At 36.8% G+C, this 15,638-nt stretch overlaps 1 protein-coding gene across 2 annotated transcripts; it reads right to left on the bottom strand.

The window, feature by feature from the left end:
- Positions 1-56: 56 nt before the first annotated feature.
- Positions 57-12,982, bottom strand: fbxo11a (F-box protein 11a). 2 transcript variants are annotated; one of them, XM_079248574.1, is made up of 22 exons: positions 12,713-12,982; positions 10,737-10,861; positions 10,524-10,605; positions 9,399-9,540; positions 7,081-7,210; positions 6,373-6,456; positions 6,155-6,287; positions 5,966-6,072; positions 5,722-5,833; positions 5,448-5,554; positions 4,869-5,006; positions 4,497-4,714; positions 4,231-4,411; positions 3,974-4,096; positions 3,622-3,707; positions 3,398-3,474; positions 3,121-3,264; positions 2,854-2,964; positions 2,579-2,686; positions 2,387-2,495; positions 2,194-2,292; positions 57-1,677 (listed from the first exon to the last, which is right to left on the bottom strand). In XM_079248574.1, the coding sequence occupies exons 1-22, from the start codon at positions 12,804-12,806 to the stop codon at positions 1,548-1,550; spliced, it is 2,640 nt and encodes an 879-aa protein (XP_079104700.1). In that variant the 5' UTR covers positions 12,807-12,982; the 3' UTR covers positions 57-1,547. The 2 variants fall into 2 exon arrangements, with proteins under 2 accessions (XP_079104700.1, XP_079104699.1); XM_079248573.1 differs by having other exon boundaries at positions 9,399-9,543.
- Between the last annotated feature and the right edge of the window lie 2,656 nt (positions 12,983-15,638).

Genomic DNA, 15,638 nt, shown 5'->3' on the forward strand with positions numbered 1-15,638 from the left:
TGTGATCTAATAAAGTTTATTTTTAAAAAAAAAAAGGAAAAAAAAAAAAGACAATGTTTCATCTAGGAAATTAAACCCTTTTAATTCACACTATCTCCTACACAACGGTTATTGAATACTTCACAATATATTAAGTCTAGATGTTATGATACATGCATACATTTCAGTCTGTATGAGAACCCACAATCACCAGTACACATGAATGGGGAGGAAGGGGTGGGGTGGGGGATCGGCAATGAAACCATAAAGCGCTGTATATAGATACTTGTCTCAGCTTCAGTAGAGTAAAAGCTGTTAAATTCTCCAGCAATGTTGGCAAGCAAATAAAAACCATCAAAATGGAATTATGCTTTCACATGACTTTCACCTTGTCAATGTAAAAAAACTAATGGCCATGAAGCAGCACATAATACAGGAAACAAAATGGTTTAGACTTTTATAGTCTAATTTTCCATAAACAAATTTGGTAAGGCAGGCAGGGATTTTAAATCATTGGGATGTCTGGCTTGACATGACCAAAACAAAAAAAATAAAACACTTTGGCCCCGTATCTTGAATGTCAGATGCTCCTGAATGTCTCATGCGAGAGGTCAACATAAGTAAATGAACAGAATATGCATAGATTATGTAAAGCAGACTAATATTACAACTTAGACATTCATATTTCAAACACAAGCTATCCAAAGTCTTGTGAAAGCAAATTTCATTATTTTTCTGTACTGCAAGTCTAAATGAGACAACATTGCTGGAGAAACTTGTTAGTGTTTTCCTCTTTGCTCTGATCTCTTTCACAGAAAGAAGTTAGATACTGCGACACGAGTATAATTACAGCAATTCTGGAAGGAAAAAAAAAAAACAAACCAAACATTTAATAAAATAAAGACATTCAAGTACAGTAAGATTTTTGCATGAAAATACAAAACTACACAAAAAGCATTAAAATCAAATCTCAACAGCTGTTTTGAGGGAAAACCAAAACAAAAACAAGCTGAAGTGCTAGGTCATTTTCTCGTATGCATCATACGAGCACGTCGGTTTCCCAGTGACGGAAGCATTGTTGAATTCGGGGCCTTTGCCTCTCATGAGAACAGTTTCGCCTCTTCTGACTTGGTGCCTGTCCGCAATGAATCTGTACATAACTGCAGAATCTTGTTCTTATACTTTTTTTTGGTAGAAGATGAGCCTCTGTGGTTTTCAGTCCATCTCTCCACGGTGTCACTAAGGTGACAAGTTCAATCCACCCACAAACCCTGAGTCAGCTGCTCTCCTGCTCTGTCCCACTGATGTCATCTTTTTTGGTCAAATGATTTAAGGAAATGAAAAGCGAGGCATCCATCATGAAGACCTTTTTTTTTTTTTTTTTTTTTTTAAATGACTTCTTTTAGCATATCAATGTTCCAAGTGTTTCTTAAAAGTTTCTGTATATGCTCTGTCAAAGTGAATCTGTTTTTTTTTTGTTTTTTTTTTAGTTTTCTCCTCCACTGGACAACATGAAAGTGTCTTATGTCCATTACTGCTGAAGCACAAAGGGACCTCGGGACTTGAGCTCAGTTGTGCTGCAGCGTATTGGACTCTATAGGGGGAGCTGAGTCGTACAGTGTGTCTGTGTCATGCGTCGGCTCTCCAGCTAACGTGCAAGGATTCGACAGCGTCCCAGCACCACAGTCACAGAAGAATCTGAAGGCAGACAGAAAAGAAGAGGGATAATGTACAGGGATATGTACAGAAAAAGAAAAATGCACAATTTCACCAGTCTTTATTTACTGACCATTAAAACCAATATTATGTTTACAGCCTGACAAAAGACATCATGAGATCGCAGCAAACTTGATTTTAAAAGCCAAGTCACCATTCACACTCCCATGTGATTTTCTTTTCTAAAACCACGACCTAACTGCTCGTAGACCAATTTAGGTAATTGTTATTTCTGTGTACGTATTAAGTAATACCATAACCAGTATGAAATAAATAAAACCACTAAACAAATGTTAAAATGCAAGGACTGATCTGAGACCTGCAACAAGAGAATTAATCTTCAGTGAGGCTGACAGCAAAGTTTTGGTGGTCAGCTGAATGCTGCTTTATTCCTGCATAGCTTTCCAGGCACCACTATGCATGTCACTGGTTTGTTTTGCAAAGTGATCTACAATTACAGCAGACAAGAAAGAATGTATATCTACCAATCATACTAACCTATCATGTCTGATGAACTCCACATCATGTCCTTGGTGACACTTCTTGATGCAGTTCACACAAATGGCGTTTCGATCTGTTGTGTTACAGGTGTGACACCTAAATGAACCCAAAATTGGTTAACAATAAAGGAAAAGACAACAGTTGAATGTGTATTATAATCACAATACTTGTGATTGTAAACAGAAGTTACCTGTAAAAATCGTGCATTGGGTAGCTGGTGTAACTTGAAATCTTGTACAGGCACTGACCTCTGCTCACAGCTTTTTCAATGGCATCTTGATTGTTTGATATTTTATTATCTGATGGAAATAAACAGAATTTTCTTCACTTGCCCGTGATTAGACAATTATTAATTTGCCAAAATCTTTGACCGTGTGAGTACCTTTCATTGTAACATTGACACCAGATGCAAGAAACAATCCACCAAAGCGATTGTTGAAGATCTGATTGCCTTCTAGAGTTGCTGTGGCATGGTTGGTGATTTCAATGCCTGTTTCCAAAACAAAAGTTGTTCAAACTCTCATTAGAAAGGCACACTTCATTTCTTTTCTTTGTACTTCAACAGACAAAATTGAAAGTATATTAAAAGTCCTTTATTAACACTCAAAATACTTTAAAATAGTGATGGACAAGGGTTTGTGTGCAGGCGTTACCCACCTGCAGCGAAGCCATCAAAGATCCTGTTTTTCCTCAGGACAGGGTGACTGTTGGTACTAATGAGAACTCCAGCTTGGGCATTTCTGAAGATGTCGTTCTCCTCAAGCAAACCTGATCAGGGTAAAAATTCTCAATATCTCAAAAATGACTGGCAATTGAAAATAACAGTTAAATTAAATGCCTTTGGTCAGTATTACTACTGATTATACACCAAACTATGATGAGTAAGAAATAACATGACTTTTACATAATAAATATGCCAGTTACCTCTTCCACCATTGAATATACAAATTCCACCATCTCGCCCATCATGGATCTTATTCCTACGGAGAGTGGGGTTGCTGTCTGTCTTGATCCAAACTCCTGCCATTGCATTGTCAAAGATCTCATTGTCCTCAATGAATCCTAAGCCTGAAGGAAAAAAAAAACACTTCTGAATTATTGCAGCATAATACTAGTTCAGTGGCATTGGTGAAATATCCAAGGAAACAATCCTGATTTGAAGCCATGGAAGAAAAACAGAAAATCTCTCCCTGCTTCTCACCAGAGTTGTAAACCAAAATGCCTCCATTCTGTCCTCCCCAGATCTTGTTGCGCCTGATTTTAGGATTGCTGCCAGTCCTGTTTAAAAAAGAAAAAACAATAACAAGACAATGTGATTGACAGATGGTGATGCACGTCTTCCTTACATAATCACTAGCAACAGTATTCCTAACTCAAGTTAAACTTGAAGCAATTGCAAGTTTTAAATGTTTGGCTTTCACAAACCTTATCTGAACTCCAGAGTACATGTGATTGTAGATATCATTGTCCTCCAGCACACCGTGGCCATTGTCATAAAAGTAGACCCCAACCTGTTTACGTAAACATATATTAGATATATTTCTAAGCAATAAAATGCATATCACTTAAGAGTTTCAATGCTTGAGCATCCAGGTAAATTGGGAAAGTTATACAATAATTGTGTTTGAAGCTGCAATGTGTTCAGACTTCTGATATAACCACAACACTGTCATTACTGGTAATATGTCACATTAAAGTGACCTATTATCAATAAGTGACTCATTACTATTTTTACATTTATTTGCAGTCAGTAAGTGCATCTACCTTATAACCTCACCTGTTTCCCACTGTGTATCCGATTCCTCCTCAGAACTGGCGTGCTGCCGGTCGTCACCCACACTCCTGCCAATGTGTTGCTGTACACCTCATTCTCCTCTATCACTCCTTGTCCCTTTTCATGCTACATGAAAACAACAGCACATATCACTGTTACACTTTCTAATAATTAAAACACAAGATTAAACAAATAAAAGCATTCTAAAATAGATCATTTTTAAATGGCTGCCACAGCTTAATATATTTGGAAGTATTTACCACATATATGCCACCATGCTGACCATCGTGGATCTTGTTGTGCCTGACAATAGGGCAGCTATTTGTCCTGATCTGGATTCCTGCCAGGGCGTTACCATAGATGTCGTTTCCCTCGATGAGACCTCGGCCATCACCAAAAATATACACACCACCTTGGTTACCGTTAAAAATGGCATTACCCCTGTTTTTGGAGAAAATAACACATTTTAATACGTTCCCATTTAGCTCATTGACACTGACTCATTTCACACCCAGTCCACACTGACCTTATTGTGGGGTCACTGTTTGAGGTGATCCACACCCCTGCAAAGTTATTTGCATAGATCTTGTTTTCAATGAACTGGCCACGCCCCTTTTCATGTACATAGATGCCCCCAGTTTGACCATGATGGATCTCACATCGAACCACCGTCGGATTGGCATAGGCTTTCACCTCAAAGCCGGCTATACGGTTCCTATGGATGTTGCAGCTTTCAAAGTAACCCTGAAAATAGATGAGTGATACCAAATTACAATCAAAGTGCTTTTCTGAAATATAAATATATTACATTTCCCTCTTTGTCTAAATATTTCAGCAAAATTCTAAAAGTAGACATTTAAAATTTATCAAAAACAAACGCCTCTAAGATGTATCTTACCATGCCGTGGTCGAATGTAAAAACTCCTACATCCCTGCCATGGTGGATATGATTCCGTCTGATGATTGGGTTACCATGGTTCTTCACCCAGATCCCAGCCAGAGCATTGTTTGAGATCTCATTGTCTTCATATATGCCCTGAACAGTGAAAGATGCTGATTACATAAAAATCTATTTACACTTTCTCACATCTATTATCATTTTAGCCTCATTTGAAAAATGCTGTTTTCTCTAACCAGGAACAAGACATGTCATCCTTGTTATAGATTTCTCCAAATCCAGTATTTCAAGTAACTCCCAAGGGATGTTAAACATGTTTCTCTGCTCCAACACACCTTCAAATTAACAGCTTGTAATCTTACACAGAGCTTTTCACAAGTCTGATAATGACACATTCATCTGATTTGGGTATGGTAGCACAGAGAAAAATGGACAACATGCAAGGCAAACCTATTAGAAACATGTTGAGTCTACACATAATTAGTTTCTGCAAAAGTGAGTGTCTTGCTAAACCAAAATGGAGCCCCATATATATACAGTGTGAAGACTATGAATGAATGAATGAAAGGTGAATATTACCTGTGCATGGTCTGTGATGTAGAGACCAACATTTTCACAGTCACTGATGTTGCAGTGTTTGATCGTGGGACAAGCACCCTGGCCACTCACACAGACAGCTGACCCCACTGAAAAGAATAGGATGAAATTTATTTTAATACAAACGACTAGGACAAAACAAACAGCCACTTTTACAATATTAAAAAAAAAAATTATTTCAGTGCAAAAAAGTTCCAGTCTGTCAGATATCGGCAATGCAGTGCTACAAGGTTGTCCAATGAGGCAGCAAAATTACCTGTGCATGTGCTGCGTATGATGCAGTGGTCAATGATGGGGCTGCAGTTTACTGTAATCTCCAAGCAGTGATGAGCGTTGTGGTGCTGGGCGGATTTATCATCAGGATTGAACTACAGCAGACAGAATGATTATCAACAGCTGCAAAAGCACAAACTAAAACTATAAATGTCAAAGTAATGATATTTTTTAACATATTAGTCCACTTTACATGTGACCATCACAAAGAAAACAGCTCTTCTTACCCGAATGGTCATATATCCAACATAAGCATCTTCTGAGCCTTCCATGAAAACAAATGTGGAGTCTCTGGTATTCTCAATGATAACCTTTTCTGCTACTTTTCCAGGAGCTACAAGAGTCAAAAAGGCTCAATTAAAGACAAGACTAAACGAGTGGAGGCTAAAACTGCTGCCATGACTTAAGGGACATACCAGCTCCAATCATTGTTATAGGTGACTCAATGTAGATCCATTCGTCTGTGTAAATACCAGAATGAACAAATATCAAACCATCAAAGTGAGGCTCTTGACCCCCTCCAAGCGCATCTTCAATGGTGTCATAGTACTGGAGAAAACATAACAAGCAAGCTGAATGACTGGAGCATTAAGTCTCAAAAAACAACAATAAAAAAGTTGGAAAATTTACTTACAAACATGTTATCTCTTCCTTTATATCTGGCAGGATTACTGTAGAAGTGTTCTGCAAAGCCTGGCTTCACATGGGCACCTTTGTACTGGAAAATAAACCCATACAGCTCAAACAAATTAACCACGATTATTCACATATTGAAAATTATCTACCATATGTAAATGACATTACATTCTGATAGAAGATGGTTACAACTGTCTCAGATGATTAGGCTAAGGAAAATGTTTCTAAAGGTCAGTAAATGACAAAGCAATACAGTGTAATTTACGCACATTTTCTTCTAAACGCTAATTATCAAGAGTCACGTTGTGGCCTGTGGTGCTGCCCTTTCAAGCAACATTAGCTTTGCATACAGAAGAGCACTCCCCAGATTAAATAGTAGCAAAGAGGGTATCCTCAATACTAGCTTTAAAGTGGTTCAACATCAATAACTGACAGCATTTATAATAAGAAAATACAGCATATGAAATATTCTGTATATATTTATTGTATATTATCTTCTCACATTCATATATAAAACAACCTCACAGCATGGAAAATAAATGACCTGCTTCATTTAGATGTAGTTGCTGTTTTTAGCTACTCTATAGTAAAATAAAATCTACCAAACAAGTTTCTTGAATGTCATTACCCCAACTGCATCATATGAAATAAATGGTTATTTTACAGTATTTACATACATAGTAAGATATATACATGACTTCCATACCAGCTGCTGAAAACTCTCCTTCCAGGGGTTTGGCTGCTCATATTCTTCTGGGTTTATCTGGTAGAACTTTCCAGCCTCAGGGTGCATCATGGGTCGAGTGTATTCAAAAACTTCCATGTATAGCCTCTTCCTAAAATAAGAAGGTAAATCAACAGTAAACACAGTCCTCTTCTCATTTATGTCAGAATTCCTGTAAACAGCTGTCGTCTGTAATGTTTAGACAAGGCAAGGCACATTTGTTTGAATAGCACAACAACAGGGTGTTTTAAGTGCTTTGCAGGCATGGAAAAAGAAAATAAAAGGAATTATAAATAAATAAATGAATAGAAATAAAGATAAAGCAGTAATTAAAACATGATCACAGTTAAAAAGTCAAGCCTAAAAGAAACAGTGCAGATTTGGCTTTCAAATAAAACCTATTCAAACGCAGCTTTAACCTGGAATTAAATAAACAGTGTTATAGTTGATCTGAGGCTTACTGGGAGTTTGTTTCAGACAAGAGGAGCATAGTAGCTGAACGCAACAAATCATGTCTGGTTCTGACTGGGAGTTGAGAAAAGACCCGATACAAATGACCTGAGGGGTCTGGCAGGTTCATACTGGGTCAAAAGGTCACTAATGCATTTTGGTCCTAAACCGGAGCTTTATAGACCAGCGACAGAATTTAAAAGTTTGTCCTCTGACAGACAGACAGACAGTCATGTGTGATGACCTTAGAACTGGACTGATGTGGTCCACTTTTTTGGTCTTACCGAGGACTCAAGCAGCAAAATTCTGAAAGAGCTGCAATTTTCCTGTTGATTTTTTTTTCAGGATACTTGTCAAGACACCGTTACAAAAATTTAAAAAAGATTTGGGTCCTATGTTAGTGGCGTAACTTAATGAAACACTAATAAATGTTAAGAATCCCTGCTCCTGCAGGGAAGCCATAATTACTGTACTCCCCAAGGAGGGGAAAGATAAGAATTCTATAAAAATTACAGGCCAACAACAATTCTTGAACTGTGACTATAAGATGTATACATCTATTCAAGCGTAAACACTTGAACTCTTGATGGCAGAATTGATTAAGGAAGATTAGTGTGACTTCATCACGAGATGCTAATCGCCAGACAATGAGGACTTTACATATAACTGAAGTGCAAAAGAGGGAGAGAGTGCAATGCTGCTCAACCTTCAAGCACGACAAGCTTTAAACAGCTGGACATCTTTTTTTTTTTAATCTTTGTTTAGAAAAAATTAGCTTAAGATAAACTAAGTAATCATAATCAAAAACATTTTATCAGGACCTGATAACCAGAATAAAAGTTAATGGTAATTTAACTGACTCGTTCAAGCTGGAAAGATCTGCTAGACAGGGTTACTATTCATCACCAAACCTTTTTGTGATTTTCATGAAGCTTTTGGCTAAAGCAATAAGGGAAGATGAGGGCATAGCAGGGTAGAGGAGAAAGGCAGAGCATCTGCCTTCCTAAACTTAGGGAAAATTGTCCTACTTACATCACTTATCAGGTCATACATCAATGTGACAAAAACACAAGCATAACCCATGAATTATATTCCACCTCAAGTCATTCAACAAGCATATAAATTCTAACAGAATACAAAAGCAATTAAATACCACTCTACAACTCAACAGGTTCCCAAAGGAAGAGGGGAAATCTATATTTTGACTTTGGTGGCTTATAATTCAAACCAATGACAATTGTTAGCAGTTTTCAATATTGGATAAACAACAGTTTTAAGAATCTAAAAGAAATGTGGCTTGGAGGACTTCAAGCAATAGTAAGTACCTTTAAGTTAAGAGATTTTCTTTGTGAAAGAAATTAAACCAGATATCTTCAGGGAACTGAATAAAGTAACTGCAATGTTGAGTAAAGCATTTAAAAGCAAAACTGGGAGAGCGATTGCGTTATTATGTCCAGGTTTAACGAAGAATGAAGGAATTTCTACACCATTAATACTTAATCCTGATTGTCAAGGGCTGGTGTCCAAGTGTCAATGTCCAACACAACAAATGGACAGCATAAATATCATTACACTGGTGATCACATGAAGTCTGAGGCATTATGTCATTCTAGCAAAATACATGCATCCCACTGACACCACTGTTCTGTTCTTTCCTTGATACTCATTACTGGGGAAAAAAAAAAACTGAGAAAACATAAAGCTACTTTCAATAATTTACAATCAATGCCGATTGTTGGTGTTACTTTGTTTAAAACTGACAAGGATTTAAAAAAAACAAAACAAAAAAAAACAGATTAAAACAGAGCTGCAGTCTGAAGAAAAGCTTTTTTAACACCAACACATCTCACCAGAGGATGGGGTCATTGGCCAGCTCGCTGAAGCGCTTGCACACACATGCTGCACGACACAAGTCCTGCTCCAACAGGTATGAGAAGATCTTTAGCACCACCTCATCTGGAAGCTTTTCCTGCAAATACTGCTCTGCTGGAGCTGCTGAGAGGACAATGACCCAGGTTATTTGAATATACTGAACGGACAGAAGTTTTGTTTGAGCTAAAAACAACAGCAATGGTAAGCAATAGATTTATGTCAAGATTTTTACCGTTTTGCATGATTATTTTAAGAAAAAGGTACATATCTCAATTGATGACCCAAAACAAGTTAAAATTCATCTGATGACCCATGAAAGCAGCCAATTCCTTCTTACAGACAACTTCACTTAACAAAAACTATCCTTTGTGTAAACTGCAATGTAAAGACTAAATGATGAAAATCAAAAATCAAAACCACAAAGAATATTTGGTATGTGGGAGTTGTTTTAATTTGAAACCATTTGGATGCAGAAGGTCAGTGAAAAAAATCTAGCAGTTGTTTTCAGTCCGAACAAAGCCAAGTGACAGGTAAAACTGCTGTTTTTTGTTTTGGTTATGTTTGCGATGTATGAGAAAGACTGACTTTAAGAAAGTCGTAACACAATATCATGTTATCATAGTTAAAGAAATTATATATAGACTTAAAAAGAAAATAAATTACAAACATTTCCAAGGTTGATATCCAACAAATAAACTGTCACAAAAACAAAACATTCTGCACAGATGAGTGAACATACACTATACAATAATACCATTGAAAGTAAATCCTACATCATTTTTCCAAATAAAAAGGTGAGATCTGTAGCTTCGTGATTATGTGTCAGACAAAGCCTAATTTCAGATTATTTAAGGATTTAGTTGACTGCATGATAAAATCTTTGGATTTTTTTTTATTTATAAAATTTACATAATAAAAATGGCAGCATTTCTAGGCAGAAACATGACACTTTGCATAAAAAAACTACTAGCTAACACAAGACTTTCCTTTTAACCAGGTTAAATGTTTCAGCACGCTGCTACAAAGAAGTATCACCTCACAATTACATATCACCATCTGAGTAAAACATAATAATGCATTTCATGAAAGATGCTGCTATTTACCTGGTAAATCTTGACACTTTCCTGAAACTCTGGGACGCTTAGGTCGGTGTCCAAAGTTTTCTGTCGTCGAAGTGGAAGCACCCTGTAAATTTAAATATAAAAAACAAACAAAAGCCAAATCAAATATACTGTTAAAATTAACATATCTTTGTTATGAAATATAAATTTTAAAGTCATCCTTCCATTATCTATTAAGGATTCTTGATAACTTACCTCCATGTTTGTCTTTGTCGGACACACTGTTCTCTTGGGCAGAGACTTTCTTCTAAGTAGGTAGGGACTATTCTGAGCTCCTGGACCAGATTCTTCTGCAACCATATCTGCAGGAACGTCCTCATCTACAAATATTGAATGTTATAAATAAAAGAAACTGCAATTAGTTAAACAAGTTTAGACAATTTTACAGTATCCATCATAAAGATGATCAGGACAAACCTGTGTCAACTATAAATTCACATATTTCAGTTATATTGCCACAGTTTAAACCATCAATAATAATTATTTACTTTGTATCTTGCTTCTTATATTTTCTTCTGGATAATATTAATTTTTATTTATTACAAATATAAATTAAAATAAATTAGTGTTTAAGATGTCTGGTAGTGTATTGGAGACAGCAATACTGGCATGAAGATTTCTTAGTGTTTAAATAATACCCTAATAACACTTACTTTTGACTTAACATGACAAAACGCAGAAAGAGAAATCGTCTGGTTCAGTTCTTGATTGGCTCTGTAAGCAATAACCTGATCATAAATCTTATCAAGAGGGAAATCAACTTTTATTTGAAAGTAAAAATTAGAGCAAGGACATTCAGCGACACCATCCATGCGCCTGCCTGTTTACATTGATAAGTTGATTGCTCCCATTGATGGAAGATGCAAACAATGTTTGTTTGTTGCTCTGGTTGCAAGGGTAGCTCTCCCCACCTACGAGAGCAGTGACCACTACAAACCGTCTACAACAACCTAAGCAATTTTCACTTTAGATGTAAACTGAAACAACATGTTAGGTTCTCTCCAACAATAATCTGTCATCATTTTAATCATAGAAATAACGTTCCAGCTGTGTATCCAATACCAATCACAAAGATTAGAAGCTATGCTGCAAACACCTGGACAATGGGAGACCATTAACAGAGGTAAAAAAAAATAAATAGAGATGCAAAGGCAGGTTTTGCCTAAACAAACAGACACAAACAGATACAATAGAGAACTAAAAAAAATTATTAGTATGTACATTTATTTTTGTTGTATTGTCCTGTTTGCTCTTCCAGCATCTTTTTCTACTTTCAAGAGATGCAACAAGTATTTACAGTAACTACCTTCAGCTGATTGGCATTCAATTGATGCCGCGAGATGAAACGTCCCAGTAGTCCAGCAAATGACGCTGGATTAGATTAGACAACCGACCATTAATGTTGCTAATCTGGGTCTCTAACATAGTATACTTTAAAACTGGTTTAAATCTATTGCAGTTGTAATTAATCAGCGTCATTAGTTTATATTGCTAAATTTGCAGCCAACACTCACTCGCGTTATACCGTCCGATGTCAGAAAAAGAAACAAAAACACAGCGCAAAGATTATTCCAAGCAATTTTAACAGTGATTATAAGAAACACACTGTGCACTGACAGTATTCCACTGTAGAGGTTTCAGAGTCGACAATCCTTTTTTCTTTTATTTAGTAACGCCAGGATACATGTAGCTAGCCAAACCTGCTAATAATAACAACTAACTAGCATGGGCTACGTTAGCATCCAACGACAAAATCACTTAATGTATCCCTCATTGCGTTTGACACCCATGAATTCAGCAAACTATTGTGTAACCTTTATTTTTCTGAACTTTTGCTATTTTACCTCTATGGGAAACAAAAAAACATAGGCGGTATGAGGTTTGACAAGCAATAGAAAGGCCGACTCTGAGCATAAAAATCAAGCAAAAACAAAGCGCGGCCTTAATGCTAGGTAAAACACAGAAGCCTCGGCGTTTCCTTGCAACGGTCGCAACCCTGTGAGGAGTGTCGTTAGCCCCCTACTGTCCAGTAGCATCACCCGACGCTACCTTACTCTACGGAAAAAGCACAGCAAAAAGAACACATACCAGCACAGAAACACAAATCGACGCTATAGACGGCCTTTTGACAAGCAGCTCAATAATGCTAATGCTAATTGAGCTACCATTACCTCTTTCCTGGTGGTTCCTCTCCGGCTGCACCGGGCGCGGCCTCGATACTCGCCTAGGTCTTCTGCTAACGTTACTTGCTCTGACGGAGTTCATTTGGGGTGTTGTTATTCTGAAGGAAATGTCGAAGCCTTCACAGCAGAAGAGGCGACTCTAAGCCCGCCGTCTATGTCTTTTTCTTCAGCATTGCGGGATATGCCATGTTTCGCTGAGCCTTCAGAGAAACGTCTTGCTGTGTGTTGCTCCCGTTCCCTGCACTGGTGTTACGTCTAGTCCCGTTCTACTGTAGCAGGAGGAGCCATAACAGACAGGCACAGTCTGTCAGGCCTCAGTCGCATCACATGGGACGAGCTCTTGCGTCTCGTTGCCCTCTCCCGTTGAAGGCGGTCGATTTAACTCGAATTTTACTTTTACTTTTGCCCTCAATCTTTCAAGCTTCTGTTATGGGAGAGTCTGCTGTTTAGTTCTGCTGTAGAAGCAGCCAGACTCCCATGGATAGAGGAGTGAGAGAAGTGGTTACGGGACTTTAATCCTGTCCACATCTTAGATGTCTTCATGGACAAATTATTTTACAGACTATATCTCCAAAGTTGAACCAGCTCAGGGGGTTTCAGGTAAGATATTTTTTATATGTAGGAGGGGAAAAAAGAAAGACAGAAAAAGAAAACAACTAGACCACATAAACAAATTTCACAACAGCCATGAAGAGATGCAAAATTATCCTACATCCTTTGAAACATTCCATACAATAACTACATTTCACAAAGAGATGTGATTAAAGCAAATTTGTTCAAATAAATAAATAAGAGAACTGCTAAGAGATCCAAAATGTTAATAAGTGACACAAAATGATGCACATATTAAGATTCAAAATTAAGGAAGCAAAGAGCATTTGTGCTCTTTTTAAAATCCTTATGTCAAGAAAAGTAGTTAATATCTTAAAATTAGGGCTTGTTTTCTGATTGTTCAGGACAATTTATCCAGTTATCACCAGATAATTAAAGCAGGTTCAAAGGTAGTGTTTTACACCCAAAATTTAACTGATCTAGCTAAATGAAAGCTGGGGAGGACTTCAAGTCATGGCATGTGTTGTATTATTCTGTGCATAAATGGTCTGCAAAACATGAGTTACAAAGAGTCAGTTTCAGCTTATGTCAGCTGATGAGTTGAATGCAAAAAATTGAGGAACAATAAATATTCATTTAAATCTGCAGATTATGAAGTGCTTCAGCAATTCCACCAACATGATGGACATTCCTCAGTACAACATTTTCAACTGCTGCACTGTATATGTATGTGTGCACATACTACAACTACAGCAAGAAGGTTTCTCAAGGGGAACTTGCTTGGAGTATGAATGTTCTTCCTGTATATGCAGGGCTTCTCTCTGGGAACACTAGCTTCCTCCCTCAGTCCAAAGACATTCATGTTAGGTTTAACATGTTAGGTTTGGAGTCTCTAGATTCTTGCAGGGAGTGAGTATAAGCCTGATGGAACATTTGTCTCTGTGTTGGTCTTGTGATGAACTAGTAGCTGCTGGGATAGGTTCCAGCCTCCACATGAACTTGTTTTAGAATAATCTGTTATCTCAAGAAAATAAGATAGCTATGTCATTATCTCGGGATAATGCTTTTCTTTTTTTTAATCAATTACAGATGCTCTCAGCTTTTGTATTGTTGAATTAAGTGAATAGAATTAGTAATTTCCTCAGTATTTACAAAAATCACCTGAAAAACAAAAAAAAAAAAAAATACTGAGCCCACAAACGCTGCTTAACCTTCTCGAAAGAGGTTAATGAGATTAAGAGTTGCCCACATTTATAAACCAAGTGTCTCATGTTTACACTCCTGTGCAAAGTAGGTAGGTAGGCTACAAAACAAAAGTTTCTCCTAATTTTGCATGTTGTTTATTCTCAGTTTGTGAATGTGAGAGTTGCTCAGAGTAAATTTTTTGTTAGGGTATGCTGCCTGGTCAGTGTGCAGCCATTCTTCTTGTTGTAATATATCTGTCTGTCTAACCTGACATACCAAAAGTACCCTGATCCTTTGTAGTTTTACACAAATGATCGCCTTTCTACCAAGAAGGATTGTGTCTTATTTTTTTTCTTTCTCCCCTTCGCACATTGAATGCTTGTGGTGTCCTTCAAACAAACCTTAAAGGTGGAGTGTGTAAGATTTTCAATATTTTCAAAATAAATTAACTAATAAAATAACTACAATCATAATTAGATATTTTTTTAAACATGTGGGTTCCAGTCTGTCCGTTTTTGATGCGTTATTAAATTACAAGTTTAATTAATGACAAATGACAAAAAGCACTTTTTTTTACTGGTAGGCAAACATTTAAGAAGGGTCTTTGTAATTAGTTAAACTTGTCAAATATGGACAGACTGGAACCTACATGTTTAAAAAAAAAACTATCTAATTATGATTGTTGTTATTTTTTTAGTTAATTTATTTTGAAAATATTGAAAATCTTACATACTCCACCTTTAAGTTGTAAATACTTTTGACAGGATCAAATTCATCACTGATGTGCACCAAATGGTTGTAAATGAGTGAGCACTGGTTACCAAGGCCAGTAGGTACAGTTTTGAAAGCTTTACAGTGATTAATAAAAGGCTACATTGAGCAGGGAAGAGAGTGAAAGTGATATTCTCCCTTTAGAACATTTACCTGCTGGATGCTTAGAAGTTTGTCTCAAAGAAATTTGACCTACTTTGTTTAGGAGTACAAACCACTAAAAGTTTCTTTACAGAGCCTTTCTTCAGTTTTTAGGGTAAAATATCCTCTCCATTATCACAGCTTTGGGACTGGTCAACATCAGCTTGTAAATTCTACTCATATAAATGCCTCTGATCATAAGACTGCAATACTATATCGTAGCAACAAATAAAAAGATTTATACAGTAAAAAAAATGCTAATAAA

The sequence above is a fragment of the Telmatherina bonti genome (genome assembly GCF_933228915.1).
Source record: "Telmatherina bonti genome assembly, chromosome: 11".
NCBI lineage: Eukaryota > Metazoa > Chordata > Actinopteri > Atheriniformes > Telmatherinidae > Telmatherina > Telmatherina bonti.

What these genes read in the sequence shown, in the direction of transcription:
- fbxo11a (XM_079248573.1), bottom strand. Translation starts at nt 12,806, where the DNA reads ATGAACTCCGTCAGAGCAAGTAACGTTAGCAGAAGACCTAGGCGAGTA. An exon ending in GGATACACAGTGGGAAACAG is followed by an intron (nt 3,708 to 3,973) that starts GTGAGGTTATAA and finishes TTACGTAAACAG; the next exon opens with GTTGGGGTCTACTTTTATGA. An exon ending in CTTTGATGGCTTCGCTGCAG is followed by an intron (nt 2,687 to 2,853) that starts GTGGGTAACGCC and finishes TTTTGGAAACAG; the next exon opens with GCATTGAAATCACCAACCAT.